Source organism: Electrona antarctica (genome assembly GCF_951216825.1).
Source record: "Electrona antarctica genome assembly, chromosome: 13".
NCBI lineage: Eukaryota > Metazoa > Chordata > Actinopteri > Myctophiformes > Myctophidae > Electrona > Electrona antarctica.
The window spans coordinates 4,932,327-4,946,471 of record NC_136794.1 but is presented as its reverse complement, the minus strand read 5'-3'; the positions used below and the strand labels follow the sequence as shown (position 1 = coordinate 4,946,471).

The 14,145-nt window shown below is 44.0% G+C and overlaps 1 protein-coding gene across 1 annotated transcript in view; it reads left to right on the top strand.

The window, feature by feature from the left end:
* The window catches only part of adcy5 (adenylate cyclase 5), a 142,308-nt gene that overhangs the window by 110,461 nt on the left and 17,702 nt on the right, over positions 1 to 14,145 (top strand). The window contains exons 8-12 of the mRNA XM_079518770.1: positions 1,019 to 1,156; positions 7,352 to 7,374; positions 8,712 to 8,856; positions 12,160 to 12,257; positions 13,587 to 13,677. Coding sequence (XP_079374896.1) covers positions 1,019 to 1,156; positions 7,352 to 7,374; positions 8,712 to 8,856; positions 12,160 to 12,257; positions 13,587 to 13,677 — 495 coding nt within the window. The remainder of the gene's footprint in view (positions 1 to 1,018; positions 1,157 to 7,351; positions 7,375 to 8,711; positions 8,857 to 12,159; positions 12,258 to 13,586; positions 13,678 to 14,145) is intronic.

Sequence of the window (14,145 nt, the reverse complement as noted above, 5' to 3'; positions counted from 1 at the left end):
AACTGTGGGGAATCCTTCCCCGTGCGAACTGTGTGTCGGCGAGCAGTGGATTTATTGGGTGTTCCACCGCACGAGCTCGGGTTTATTTATGGCCTCACATGCTTGTATCAGATATATCTGTGTTCTCCAGCACTATCACAAGCCACGGCTACAAGATAGCATATCATCGCTGTCAGGGTTGATACTTTGTACAGTATGTCCAAAACTGCTTTTTGGGGGCTGCATTTTCACCGGATCGGTGTATGTACAGTATATGGCATGGTCGTAGTAGCTCGAGACACAGACTGACTGAAGATACAGTAGAGACTGACATTTCCTACACTAATACCAAACGCAGATTTGATTTATTTTTCCTGTCACTCTCAATTAGGTCAGATTGAACCCCAAACAGTAACTTGCAATAATAAAACTCATGCTTAAAATAATACATTTTCTTTTTCTGCGTAGAATACATTGCAGATAAGGGAGAAGAACACGAAATGTAACGGCATTCCAGCATAGATCCTTTGGCTTATGTCTATTATAATATTTCAGCTATTTTGTCTGAGTGATATTAAAGCTGCCATAAGAAATAATAATATGTCAAAATTGTAATTATTTTTTATTCAGACAGCCAGCAATGGGTAAAAAGCTCCCCCAAAAAAGTATCTGTGACACAATCTAGGGGCCGCAATCTGCATTCAAAGATGTTCCTATAGAAGCTTTGTCATTGGCCGAAAAAAACCTGGTCGCAAAGACTAACCAATCAGGAAGCAGACAGGCAAATCGACCAATGACAAAGCTTCTAGGAACATCTTTGAATGCAGATTGCGGCCCCTAGATGTGTCCCAGAGACTACATTTGTTGGGAGCGTTCTACCCATTGCTGACTGTCTGAATACAAAAAAAAAGGGAAAAAAAAGGTCATTAAAATGTTGACATATTATTGATTATAGCAGCTTTTATAAGTCATACTGTATTATGTAACCTTTTCAATGAAATGGAAAAAAATGCTAACACCCCAACATTGTTCACCGCAGAAAGAAGAGAAGGCCATGATAGCCAAGATGAACCGTCAGAGGGCCAACTCTGTCTCCCACAACACAGGCCACTGGACCGACAGGCCCTTCTACAACCACCTGGGGGGGAACCAGGTCTCCAAGGAGATGAAGAGGATGGTAAGAACCTGGGTTGATTTCCTCGACTCGAACAGACGAGAACTATTGACAATTTCGTCAACACATAAAAACTAGACTAAATTGTTCGGAAGGGACTAGTGGAGAAGAGGTCCAGTATAAGTCATTTTACACTTGGTTGCATGCTGAAAATAGCAGATCTACGCGACGCGTTGTGAGCTTGTAGATCTGCTATTTTCTGCTATTTTCAACGGCATCGAGGCCCGCCAAAATTCATTTTAGTCAACTAAATTTACTGTAGATTTAGTCGACTAAAATCGTATGATATTTAGCCGACTAAAACTAGACTAACACTAAAATATTCCAGGTGACTAAAATATGACTAAAACTAAATTAAAGACTATGACTAAACTAAAATAGAAATGTGCTGCCAAAAACAACACTGGTAAGAACCTGAGACGATAAAGGACCTTTTCACCCTATATCCTCATAATTATAATTGAGTCCTCGTTAACAGTTTGGACGCCACAGATGGTTAGCCCGAGGTTTAATTGCACACCTTGCAGGCCGTCTTTATTGACATTATGGCTCATAATGAGATGAAGTATAGGCATGATCAGAGCCTAATTAAACATGAATTCAAGCTCCCGCTAATCAAAACACTGATCGGGTCGCTCCGTAGGCCTCGGTGGGCCTCGGCAGAAGTGTGCAGAAGTGATTTTAATTAATTTTGTCAAAATAAGTGTTATAGCTCTATTGTGTATTCCCATAGCAATATTTGATGTAGAGTTTGTTCACTAAAAGGGCTCTCCCCATTTCTCTAGCTCTGCATTACACACTAGATAGAAAACAGCATACCGCATAGCGGTAAATTAACATTTAAACAGTCCCCCAGCAGGCACTAAATATGCTGGCATTGCGAGCCACTTTGAGTGGCAGGTTTGCGTGGGTCACGCAAATATTGTTTACGCATAAGGTGGTGCCAACCGTGCCATTATTACTTAATTACCAATTAAGACCTGGAGATAAGGGGCTCCATTTTCGTCACCGCTAAACCCCTTATCCCTAAACTTCTTTGCCTTTTTTTACTATTTTGAAAAACATTTTTGAATAGAAATGGCCAGTCTACAAGCTCACAACATGTCAATGTAGATTGGCTAGTTGAACTAGAAAAAAAAAAAAAGGCAAAGAAGTTTAGGGATAAGGGGTTTAGCGGTGACGAAAATGGAGCCCTATAATGTGCAAAATAGGGCCCCAAGTCTTTGTTCGGTGGTTTTCAATTTCAAGAACCGCCCATAACTCTCAAGGTTACAGACCTTTAAGGGTCCAATTGGAATCTCCTCAATGAACCCTTTATCTGCTTGAAAACAAGTTAAGAGCTCGTTCAAGAAGGTATTCCCTCATTTGCAGAACGTAACAAGCTAATATCTGTATCAAAAGCGACTAGATGACACGATGATAATGGGTAAAAAAGGTCAGCGTTTAAAACTGCAGCTCAGTGATTCCCACCCAGCACACATCCACACACCAACCTCTCGTCCATCATCCCGGTGGCAAAGGCTATGTATTTTTAACACCTAGAAGACCCTTGTGCGTGCGTGCGTGCGTGCGTGCGTGCGTGCGTGCGTGCGTGCGTGCGTGCGTGCGTGCGTGCGTGCGTGCGTGTGTGTGTGTGTGTATATGTGTGTGGTGAGGGGGACGGGACATACATGCACACGCAATGCTGGGAGTGGCTTTTGAGGGCCAGTCAGGGAGGTGGTCGGTAAACATGAGCAGCCATGTTGTTGGAACCAAAACAAGCTGTCACTCCATTCACACTCTTAAGCAGGGTGGGTAGAAGAAGAAGAAGAAGAAAAAAAGACTGGTGCAAACTCCCCAAGGGGGTTCGCTTTAGGTATAGAACAAGGAGCTTATAAGGACAGGGGGGTTGGCTTGGTGTTAATGTGATGTGGCTATTTTGCTTCCATCGCTTTATTTACATCTCCCACTCTCTGGCCACCCACAAAGCCCATCTGACTCATGAGCAGAGATGCACGCACGCACGCACGCACGCACGCACGCACGCACGCACACACTTATCTTTTGCTTGTTATCTTTAGTTGTCGGCCCACTCTCCCATTTTTTCTCTCACACTCTTTCTCTCTCCCTCGCTGTCTCGGCAGCGTTGAATGTCTTTATATATATTGCGTTTGGTCACAAAGTAATAGACTTACATTAGTTGTCCCTGCGGCTGCAACCCCATTTCTGTGTAATATCCATGCAACAACTCTATTTCAAACAGCACAGCAGGCCAGAGCATTTTTAAAGTTGTAACCACTTCATAACTGGAACATTAAACCACAAGCAATATTTCAAAAATAGCTGATCGAGATTGTAGATCTTTTCGAAATATTTTCTAAAATTGTTCAAATTTCTATTTCATCCACAGCACAGCAGGCCAGAGCATTTTTAAAGTTGTAACCACTTCATAACTGGAACATTTAACCAACAAACAATATTTAAAAAAAATAGCTGATCGACAAGCTTTTCAAAAATACTTTATAAATTGTTCAAATTTTGTATTGGCACGCCAAGGTGACAGTGGTTTACTGGTTGATTCAAAATCAAACTTACAGTGTGTGAATTTAACTTTCAGGGTTGAATTAACAATGGCAGATCTACAAGCTCATAGCGTGCCACTCGGTGGCGCGCTACGAGCTTGTAGGTCTGCTATTTTTTTTAAATTGACCATTGAGGGTGTTAATTCAACCCTGAAAGTGTACAAAATGAGGCGGATTTTGCTGTGCAGTCTTTTTTGTGGAGCCTGTTGCAGATCCCACCAACGTTGGGTGTTCCGACCGTGTGTGTGTGTGTGTGTGTGTGTGTGTGTGTGTGTGTGTGTGTGTGTGTGTGTGTGTGTGTGTGCGTGCGTGCGTGCGTGCGTGCGTGCGTGCGTGCGTGCGTGCGTGCGTGCGTGCGTGCGTGCGTGCGTGCGTGCGTGCGTGCGTGCGTGCGTGCGTGCGTGCGTGCGTGCGTGCGTGCGTGCGTGCGTGCGTGCGTGCGTGCGTGCGTGCGTGCGTGCGTGCGTGCGTGCGTGCGTGCGTGGCTTGCGGTGCGGTGAATGATGATTACGAGCTGTCAGACATGTCCTCGCACCCCGCTGAGCGCGTCGAGTGCCGAATTAACACGACGAGGCCAAAGTGACAGATTCTTGTGACAGGCGTCGTTTAGCATTCAGATCTGTTCCTTTCACCGCGAGACATCGACAGAGCATTACATTATGATACATGACGGTTTCACTATATGACTCTCTGAGCGTGACTTTCTGAGAGTTCTGAGCCCGGGGGGCAGCCTCTGTGTTGTCGGATGTGAACGAATAGTAAATGTATGTAATTTAAACACAAAATAAATGGCAGTTTTGGGGTTTGTTCGGTCGGTGAGCAACACTTAAGTATAAATCTGGTTGCTGAGATGGTGGCGACCTGTCGACCTGGAACGTACTGTAAATCTGGCCCATCCTGTCCTCTCTCTCTCTCTCTCTCTCTCTCTCTCTGTCTGTGCACGTCGCTCTCCTTCCCTCTCTCACTGTCTCTTCGCCTCTCCTTCTCTACATTGCTCATAAATCACCCAGCACCCAGTAAAGATAAAGTAAGCGACAAGCGATTGGCGCGAGAGCATAGAAACAGACACAGACAGGCGAAGGGCATGGGAGAATGTTTCTTTGAGTGCGTGCGTGCGTGCGTGCGTGCGTGCGTGCGTGCGTGCGTGCGTGCGTGCGTGCGTGCGCGTGTGCACGCGTGGCTGTGCATACATACACACATGCACGGCAGATAGGGAAGAGGGACGTTGATTCTTACTGTAGTCCTCGTCTCTGTCTGAGACAGACAGACAGACAGACAGACAGACAGACAGACAGACAGGCAGGCAGGCAGGCAGGCAGGCAGGCAGACAGGCAGGCAGGTTAGGCAGGTAGACAGGCAGACAGGCATCTGGCATACCCCCCCCCCCAAACAAGATGTTTGTTTAAATAGCAGAGCTACAACATTGTGCGCCTGTAGATATCTCTTCTCTTGCAAAATCTGACCCAGTACAGATCCGATCCCTGTCAAATACATTAGTATTTAGTTCATTTAGTTTACTAGTTTTAAAGAGCCCATAGTAGGCTACCCAAACTATTGCCTTGTATTGTTGTGTGTATCCACAAGAGGGCAGTGGTGGCACACATTTAGAGCCAGCCTTTGCTGGTATAATTAACCTGTGTCACCACTGCCATAATGACCGCTTGCACAAGGCTTCTTCTATTAGTGTTAATTAAGTGTGAATCGTAATGAGGGAGTGGGTCTAGTGAGTCTAATTACCAACTTTCATCTCAAACTACTGTAACTTTCATCTCATTGTCTTGACTTTGAAATATTTATAACAACACTTACCTTTCTAGTGAAGTGCACTTCTTTCCCTGCTCGCTGTGTTAAGCCATTCTGAACGGGAACCCCTTTTGGTGTTTTAAGCATTATGTTACACTTTAGCTATTGAAAAATAGCAGATCTACAAGCTCATAGCGCGGCACCGAGTGCCGCGCTACGAGCTTGTAGGTCTGCTATTTTAGAATATTCGTGAAAATGTGGCGCAAATCTTTGAATGTATATTCTTTCAGAGCAAACGTTTTTAACTCAAATCTTTGCTTCTGGGAGGTCCCCGGAACAACATATTTTCAGATGGGGGTCGGCGGCCAAATGCATATAATCTTGGGGGGCCTTGACATGAGAATGTTTGAGAACGACTGACATAGAAACATAGGGTTTTCAGATAACTGTCATGATTTAGAAGACAATTTTGTAGAATCGTTCCCAGGTCTAAATGGGTTAAGGCCCCCATGGTTCTAATCTATACTATAGCCCCCCTCCTATTTTTGAGTGGTGTAAACCACTCCTACAACTGGCTTTGTTAGTTTACGTGTCTGTCTGTCTGTCTGTCTGTTCGTACCAAAAAATGAGCATGGTTGCTATGGTCACCCAGTTCACACGGGTGTGATTTCATTACGTCAGACATTACGTCAGACCACAGCTGATCCGTCTATATAAGACCTTACACGACTCAGTTCACACGGGTGTGATTTTTTTTTCCCTCTACAAAATATCTTCATTGAAAATTGACAATCTACAAGCTCACAACAATCACGCCATGTTGTGGAACTTAGAGATGTGCAATTTTGCCATATTTTCACCTCGGAATAGTCTCACGCCTCGGGTGCTGACTGTAGCTGAAATGAAAACTGTAGCTACACAAAAATGTTCATTAAATGAAATTCTATGAATGAGGTTGAATACTGTTTTCTCTATAACCGTAGTGAGGACTGAACTCTTAACCTGGTATTCATTTGTAAAAACTGTGTCACGTTACACGTATTATACATTTAAAAAAAAGAAATACTACACAAAGCACACAGAATCTGACGGGCTTGTCCAACATTGTTGTAGTGAAATCCAGTGGTGGAATACTTTCCTAAGTACTTTTACTTAAGTACTGTACTTAAGTAAGATATTGAGGTATTTGTACTTTACTTGAGTATTTCCAATTTCCAGTACTTTCACTTCTACTTCTACTACATCTAGGAGCCAAAATTTTTACTTTTACTTCACTACAATTATTTGAAAACTTTAGTTACTTTGGCGATTTAAATTTTGATTAGAAAACATACATTAACCACTTCAACCCTATACATTTCGGCCATTTGAAAATAGCAGATCTACAATTTTCAATAGATTTTCTACACATTTTGAACTTGTGAAATGGGACATTCTGCAATATGAATACTTTTACTTTTAGTACTTTAAGTACATTTTGATGGCGATACTTTTGTACTTTAACTCAAGTACATTTTCAATTCCGTACTTTTACTTGTAACGAAGTAGTTCTAAATTGCAGTATTGGTACTTTTAAAACAATTGAGTACTTTTTCCACCACTGGTGAAATCACCACGTTGGCCTGCATTCTCTTCCTCTCTCTAAGCCCATACCCGAACGACCGGTCGTCGTCTGAACAGATTTAATTTCCTCCTTTTATTGGTGGATTTCTTCAAATGAATTTGAACTTTGTCCTTCCGGGACATGTCCCGGATAAAGTGGGCCTTTGTGTGAGCCAGTCGGGGGGCCTGCATGTATTCCTGTCAGATTATACTTGAGTCCTATAGATAATGTCTTTTCACACTCCTAATAGTCCCTCTTTTTTCCATTTCATCTTCTTTCCTGTCTTTCTAGGGATTCGAAGACCCCAAGGATAAGTGAGTATAGCTGCTCATGTACCCTCCCTCCCTCCCGCACCCAATCTCGAGTCTTTTTTCCTGTGTGCCGCTGTGGGCTAACCTGACTCTGCCAGATGGGGCAGCAGAGAGTACACTGGGTTCCCCCCCTCCTGCTCCCATCTGGGAACTCTCAGGCAGACTTGATGCTCCGGCCACCAAACGGCCTGGCCAATCAGCGGCAGCTAGAGGCGGGATCAAGGCAGCACTGTGTATGCCCAGTGTACTCTCTGCTGCCCCATCTGGCGGAGTCAGGTTAGCTGTGGGCTGCTTGTGTTAACCATTTTCCACCTGGTGTTTTGGGCATGTCATTACCTAGGCGAAATCTTACAAATCTTTTCAAAGATTTAAACTTTGTCAAAAAGCACACACATATCAAATCTACAAGCTTACAACTCATTGCATTTGGGGTGCACTGTGAACTTCAAGTTGTAGGTCTTCTATTTTCACTATTTGCCCTATGGTGCTGTATATATGGATACAGGGTATAAGTGGTTAATAATGGTGGTGATTATCGTGGCAAAATAATTAATCTTTTCGAGTTCATTAACATAAGACCGCATGGAGCAGTTATGTCCCAAAAAATGCTTTTGCTCTTCTCCGCCATGGGCTTTCCCATCAACAATGTTTATCCTGGCGTGGGGTAAAGCACTACTCGGGCATGGCCGGGTAGCCTGGCTTGGCCAGCCTCATAGCGGGGATTCACTGAAGACTCTTCCCCGCATATAAGAATCACAGGCCGTTCTGGAAAGTTTGGGGCAGAGGTTCGTCGTTGGCATCCAGGGAGTGTGTGTTGTGCACAGTTTGGCATGGCATTGACCAACAACGGCGCCCGGAGATTAGCTGTACAGATGAGACGGACGGACAACAATGAGAAAACAGTAGAGCTGCTAGCATACATACATACACTCGGCATCCCCTGAGAGGCAAACAACAGCTGGTCTCGTCTTGTGTTATCTAGAACGTTATCTCAACGTTTTTGGCCGGGGACCCCCGGCAATGCTTTGGCAATGTCTCGGGACCCCCGCCCCACCCCCTCCCGACCCCCAATATAAATTGACTGCTACAATAACCTTAAACCATTTTGGGCGGGAACCCCTTTTGGTGTTTTAAGCATTGTTATAATTTAGCTATTGAAAAATAGCAGATCTACAAGCTCATAGCGCGCCACCGAGTGGCGCGCTACAAGCTTGTAGGTCTGCTATTTTTTTATTTATTTTTTAATAATTTGGGGACCCCCTAAAATAATTTGGCGACCCCCCCCCGAGGGGTCGCGACCCACGGGTTGAGAACCCCTGATCTAGACATTTCATTTTCAGAAACACGCAAGAAAACCTCAACCCCGAGGACGAGGTGGACGAGTTCCTGGGCCGAGCCATCGACGCGCGCAGCATCGACCGGCTGCGCTCGGAGCACGTCAAGAAGTTCCTGCTGACCTTTCGCGAACCTGACCTGGAGAAAAAGGTATGGATGCGTGCTAGTGGTGGAAAGTAAGCAGTGTTGTTTTCGTCGACTAAAACTTAAGACGAAAAATGTTCGTCGACTACCTTTTTTCACTGACTAAATGGAAACTAAATGAAAACTAAGTTTACTCAACTCATTTTACACTTGGTTGCATGCTGAAAATATTTTCAACTAGAAAAAGTGCCCTTCTGGGCACAGGTCTCCACCAGGAGGATAGGACTGTGTGAGATGTTTGGCAAAATGTTTAGGAGTAATATAAACATGTTTGCCTTTGATGGCAATTGGATGACTTGAGGCATTTTGTTCCAAAAATGTGTTTTGCAAAAATCAACCTGTTGGTGGCGCTATAACAGGCCAATGTGAAAAGGGTGGGATATATTCCTCAGCCTAGTAAGAAAATGTGTGAAAGATTTCACGTAAATTGCATGCTGCGTTCATGATTTGAGGCTTTTGTTCAAAACGGGGCAATCTTGCAAACTGTGAAAGCCAATTATAGCCAATTAGGATGGAATATGAAATATCGGACAGATCCGACTTGAGCACATGACCATAGAGATACTGTGTAACGATTTGTGAGATTTTTGGACAGAATCTGGAGGAGTAATATCAAAAAATGTGTTTTACAAAAGTCGGCCTCCTGGTGGCGCTATAAAAGGCAGATGCGGAAAATGCAGGTCAAAGGTTTGTCCTTGGCCTCTAGGGAGTGTGCATGCAACGTTTCACGCAGATTGGTGCAGTTTTAGGTAAAAAATGTGAAAAGCTGCCTCATGGTGGCGCTATAACAGGCCGTTCTGGAAAATGCGGGGCAGAGGTTCATCGTTGGCATCCAGGGAGTGTGTGTGCAAAGTTTGGCATCGACCAGGTTAACGGTGCCGGAGATTAGCTGGTAACAGACGGACGGAAGGACGGACGGACACACACACACGGACGGACGGACGGACACACACACACACACACACACACGGACGGAGTGCAAAACATACTCTCTCCCCATGCCTTCGGCCTGGTGGAGACAACAAAACATACTCTCTCCCCATGCCTTCGGCCTGGTGGAGACAACAAGGGCTATTTTCAAGTGGGTTAGGGTTAGGGTGTAAAATGAGCAGAAAAAGCAGCCAAAAACTGTTTTGAGGTACTTTTACTTCTGTACTGCACTACATTTCAGAGGCAAATATTGTACTTGTACTCCATTAAAATTTTTTGAAAACTTTAGTTACTAGTTACTTTGTAGATTTTGATTGATACAAAACAACTTCAGCCCTATATATACTTTACATTTCGACCATTTGAAAATAGCAGACACACACACACACACACACACACACACACACACACACACACACACACACACACACACACACACACACGCCCCCTCTTGCACACACATGGCTCCAACGAACTGCAACGCCCAATGAGGCATCTATATTTTTAATATCTATGGTGCAACCACTCCAAGGAACAGCAATGAGTACGTGTCCCTATGTTTAGGGAGTACCAACAGGGGGCACTGTTGCACCGCTCACTTCAGACTGGTCTGATTTGTCTCAGTGTATGGATAGTGGACCAGGCATACATGGAATTGGACAGGTGGCCCCGCCTGTCCTCGCCTTATTGTAGATATGCCGCTGACACTAGGGCATTAAGCAACTAGTCGACCTTGTTGGTACTAGTTGACTAGTTTTTTTTTCCCCGATTTTGTAGGCCTCAAGATCAGGTAGATTATAGTTATAGTCACCATGTACACAGTTTTTAAATGTACAAATATTTATTTAAAAAACAAAACAAAAAAAAAAACGTTTTTTAAAAAAGAAAACATAATATGTGGTTAAACAACTAGTCGACTAGTAAACTAGGCAACTAGTCAACTAGTAAAAATTACTAGAAGTGAATGCCCTAGCTGACACACACACATGCGTGAGCAAACAAACACACGCACATTGCCAATATCACACCGTGTATAGTTGGCCACAACAAGCAATCTTTCTCACAGCACTCCACTCTTCGAAATCCAGCTGTGTCCAATTACTGTCCTTTGAAGTGTGTTGTGGGGGGGCGGTCCTTTTCAATTAAAGCACAGTTGAAAAGGAAGACGGAAAGAAAGTGAGAATAGAGAGAGGTTTGAATGGCAGGGAGATTATACAGCTCTGGCAGCTGGTGGCAAAACTCCACCTGCAAGAGAGGAGGAAGGCTAGACTGGGAAGTCAGCGCTAACGTGTTGGGGAGAATGGCAAACGAGACAATAAGACGCCATTTAAAGATGTTTATTTTTGTTTATTATTTTTGTTTATTATTTTTGTGTGTGTGTGTGTGTGTGTGTGTGTGTGTGTGTGTGTGTGTGTGTGTGTGTGTGTGTGTGTGTGTGTGTGTGTGTGTGTGTGTGTGTGTGTGTGTGTGTGTGTGTGACCGTGCGTGCGCCCATGCATGTGACAGTGCGTGTGTGCGTGAGACAAATAAACCAGTGTTTGACAGTAACCATTTACTGTACTTGAGTACTACACGTAATACATTTTTCTGTATCTGTGTGTTACTTGGAGTATTTGTATTTTTGGATAGTTGACTTTCAACTCCACTACATTTCAAAGACAAATATTGTACTTGTGGAGTATATATAATATATTTTAAAAGCATGCACTATAGAGCATTGCAGTCCCGCCCCCTTTCATGACCACGCCAGGCCCAGGAAATAATTCCCAATGCATTTTTCCCATAGACATTTCAAAAAGTATTTATTTAAAGACCTTTTAAGCGTTGTACGAAGCCAACGTGACAAATCATGACAACAAACACAATATTTTGGACCAAACAAATAATTACAAAGAAGAAAAATAAGAAAAAAAGTGTTGTAACCTGCCGTTTTCTTCTTCTTTCTAATTTTGTTTGTTGTCATGATTTGTCACAACTCGAGTTGGCTTTGTACGACGCTTAAAAGGTCTTTAAATAAAAACTTTTTGAATTGTCTATGAGGAAAATGAACGGGGAATCATTTCCTGGGCCCTGGTAGGGGGCGGGACTGCGACACTATAGAGGGTATGCGCATGCTTAAAGTGAATGGCACATCGAGTGGCAAATCGAGTGGCAAAGCAATAGGCAAAGTGAGTTAAACATTGTTAAATGTTGTTTAATGAAATCAGATAGGACTTTTCTGTTTGGATTCATGGGCTGCCAAGGCCAGAAAGTAGTTTTTTGACACTCATTAGGCATTCCTGCATAACTTCCTGGTTTGATGATGATGTCACGCGCATACCCTCTATTGTCTGTTGATGATGCTTTGTTCTTTCTCTGACTTCCTCCGACCTCCTTCAGTTCTCCAGGCAGGTGGACTCCAAGTTCGGCGCCTACGTGGCCTGTGCCTCCCTCGTCTTCCTCTTCATCTGCTTCATCCAGATCGTCATCCTTCCCGAGTGAGTACCCACCCCCCTCCCCAACCAACCTTGGACCACTTTCACTTCCACAGATGGTCTTGTGAAAAGGCCATTCATTCTCTCTCCCTCCCGATAGGGACCTTCTTTTTTGCATTGTAGAGGAAATGTCAAATTCGATCGTTTTGAAAGACATAAAAGGCTGGCTCAGTGAGTCTGAGCAGAAAGAGAACAATGCGTTAGATGGCAGTTCTCATTAGAGGGGACAATGATGAAACTGCTGCTTTAAAGGGGACAATGATGAAACTGCTGCTTTAACTCATTCTGGGCGGGAACCCCTTTTGGTGTTATAAAGCATTATGTTGTGTTTTAGCTGTTGAAAAATAGCAGATCTACAAAGCTCATAGCGCGGCACCGAGTGCCGCGCTACGAGCTTGTAGGTCTGCTATTTTTGAAAAATCGCAAAAATGTGGCGCAAATCTTTCAATATATATTCTTTCAGAGCAAACGTTTTAAACTCATATCTTTGCTTCTAGGGGGTGGGTCCCTGGAACAACATATTTTCAGATGGCGGCCGGCGGCCAATTACATATATTTTTTGGGGTCCTTGATATGAAAAATGTCTGAGAACGACTGACATAGAAACATGGATTTTCCAAGAAAACCGTCAGGATTTAGAAATCGTCCTCAGGTCAAAATGCGTTAAAGGGGACAAAGATGAAACTGCTGCTTTAATGAAGCTGCTTTGCACCGAGCTGGATGCTGCAGCTATGAAAGGCATGTCGAATCAATTTCGGTGTGATTACAGCTCACTCCGAGAGAGATTTATAAACAACCCCCCCCCCCCCCCCCACACACACACACACACACACACACTTTCTACCATCTGTAAACTGACCTCCATTCTCTTTTGAACTATTATTTTATAAGGGGTTTTGTCCCCTCAGCCATCGCGGCATTAAACAAACTGCCCCACCGATAGGATGGTTCTGTATACTGTGTTGGACCTCATGTTTTTGTATTGTCTTTGTATTTTGTGCTCTGTGTTGTTTTTGATCTGGGTGTTTGAACCAGGGGGGAAGTCTGAAAGATGTTGTGTGAAGCCACTAAGGAAATCGTGACATTGTATTGAGTTGTACTTGAAATGTACTGTAATTCTGCAAACTGTTAATAAATATTTCAATCAATGCACAATGACGCACCCACGCACGCACGCACGCACGCACGGACGCACGCGCGCGCGCACACACACACACACACACACACACACACACACACACACACACACACACACACACACACACACACACACACACACACACACACACACACACACACAGAATCTCACACATGCACTCTTTCTGCTCCCAGTTCTAGTATGATGATGCTAGGCTTCTTCGTCACCTGTCTGGTCCTCCTGATGATCGTCATGTTCATATCCACCGTCTACTCCTGTTTTGGGGTGAGTATTGTCCGGTCAAAACCAGAGGCGTATCTACAATAAGGCGAGGGCAGGCGTCCGCCTGTCCAAATCCATTTCTGGCCTGGCCAAAATCCATACAATGAGAAAAAAAGAGGACAAAAACAAGACCTGATAACTATTAATGGACAGCTGATTGGCCGTCGCGGTAGAGCGCGACACTCAATCACCCATTGGAATGTAAATGCAAGCCTTTCAGCCTTTGTATCCTACTCGTCTGGCAGGTATATATCTCTTTGAAAACCTTTAGTGCTACGGTTGTGCGCGGGGAGACGACAATTAACACATCTTGCCTGCCCAAAACGTAATTCCTGGATACGCCACTGGTCAAAACTAGAGATGCTGGTATCGGAACTCTGCAGTATCTATTCTGCATCGTCAACGTCTCAAACATGACGTACAGACTAGTAGGAAGAGTCATGTTGGTATTATGTCTTTGAACCCATTTAG